Source organism: Octopus bimaculoides, chromosome 2 (assembly GCF_046866305.1).
Source record: "Octopus bimaculoides isolate indiv1 chromosome 2, ASM4686630v1, whole genome shotgun sequence".
Taxonomy (NCBI): Eukaryota; Metazoa; Mollusca; class Cephalopoda; order Octopoda; family Octopodidae; genus Octopus; species Octopus bimaculoides.
The window spans coordinates 109,550,983-109,551,946 of NC_142929.1; the positions used below are offsets into that span (position 1 = coordinate 109,550,983).

Here is a 964-nt window from a genome sequence, read left to right on the forward strand (position 1 = left end):
AGTAAGCAAGAACAACATAATACTGGAGCTGAAGCAAACATCATCTTATCCCCAGCAAGAAGCTATCCTCTTTACCAAGGACAGTATCAGAAATGTGAGCAAAAAGATGAGCAATTGGAAAGTAGCAGGACCTGATGGTACAGGGATTTGGGATTAAAAAAAAAGAACTCAGTAGGTGCCATAAATTGATTGCAGAGCAATTTAATGCATTGATTGAGCAGAAGAAATTCTAGGGTGGTTGACCAAAAAACGAATGGTGTTGTGCTTGAAGGATGTATCGAAAGAAAATGCTGCCAACAATTACAGGCCAATTTCTTGCCTTCCATTAATGTGGAAGTTACTGTCAGCGGAGATTGCAGAAGAAATGTACAAATTTCTTGTTGATAATGGCATTTTATCAATGGAACAAAAATGTTGTGGGAGGAAATGCAAAGGTACCAAAGGCCAATTATTGAGAGATGAAATGGTAATGCCAGACTGTAAGCGATGTAGGACAAATCTGGGGATGGTTTGGATTGATTACCACAAAGCTTTCGATATGATTCCACATTCGTCGATCATTGAGAGCTTGGATATGTTTAGAATTGCAGGGAATGTAATATATTTTCAGAGAAGTATGGAGAGTTGGAAAACTGAGTTGACATCGTGTGGTCAAAGCTTGGGTACTCTGAGACTCAAGAGGGGAGTTTTCCAAGAAGATACCTTGAAATACTAGAGTTCAATGAAATCATGGACAAGGAAATATTCAAACTAATCGAGCTATTCAGGCTGTTGTGATGAAAAATCTCACTGACAAAACGTGTTTGCTCATATATCAATCCCAGTTGACTGCGATAGAAGCACTATGAAATAGAGGTCTCAAAAATGTAGCCTCTACGTCAGCTGTACCTTTAATCATCTGAGATATAGGGATAATACCAAATGGCACTCTTAACAGGAAACTTCAAAGTATCAGAACTATGAA

At 38.4% G+C, this 964-nt stretch overlaps 1 protein-coding gene across 1 annotated transcript; it reads left to right on the forward strand.

Moving 5' to 3' along the window:
* Positions 1 to 253: 253 nt before the first annotated feature.
* LOC149137192 (uncharacterized) lies at positions 254 to 715 on the forward strand. Its single transcript, XM_089338874.1, has one exon. It carries the CDS (start codon positions 254 to 256, stop codon positions 713 to 715), a length of 462 nt encoding a protein of 153 aa, XP_089195000.1.
* Positions 716 to 964: the final 249 nt, after the last annotated feature.

Bases quoted from the DNA above. Each gene is read 5' to 3' on its own strand.
- LOC149137192 (XM_089338874.1), top strand. From the start codon at position 254: ATGGTGTTGTGCTTGAAGGATGTATCGAAAGAAAATGCTGCCAACAAT.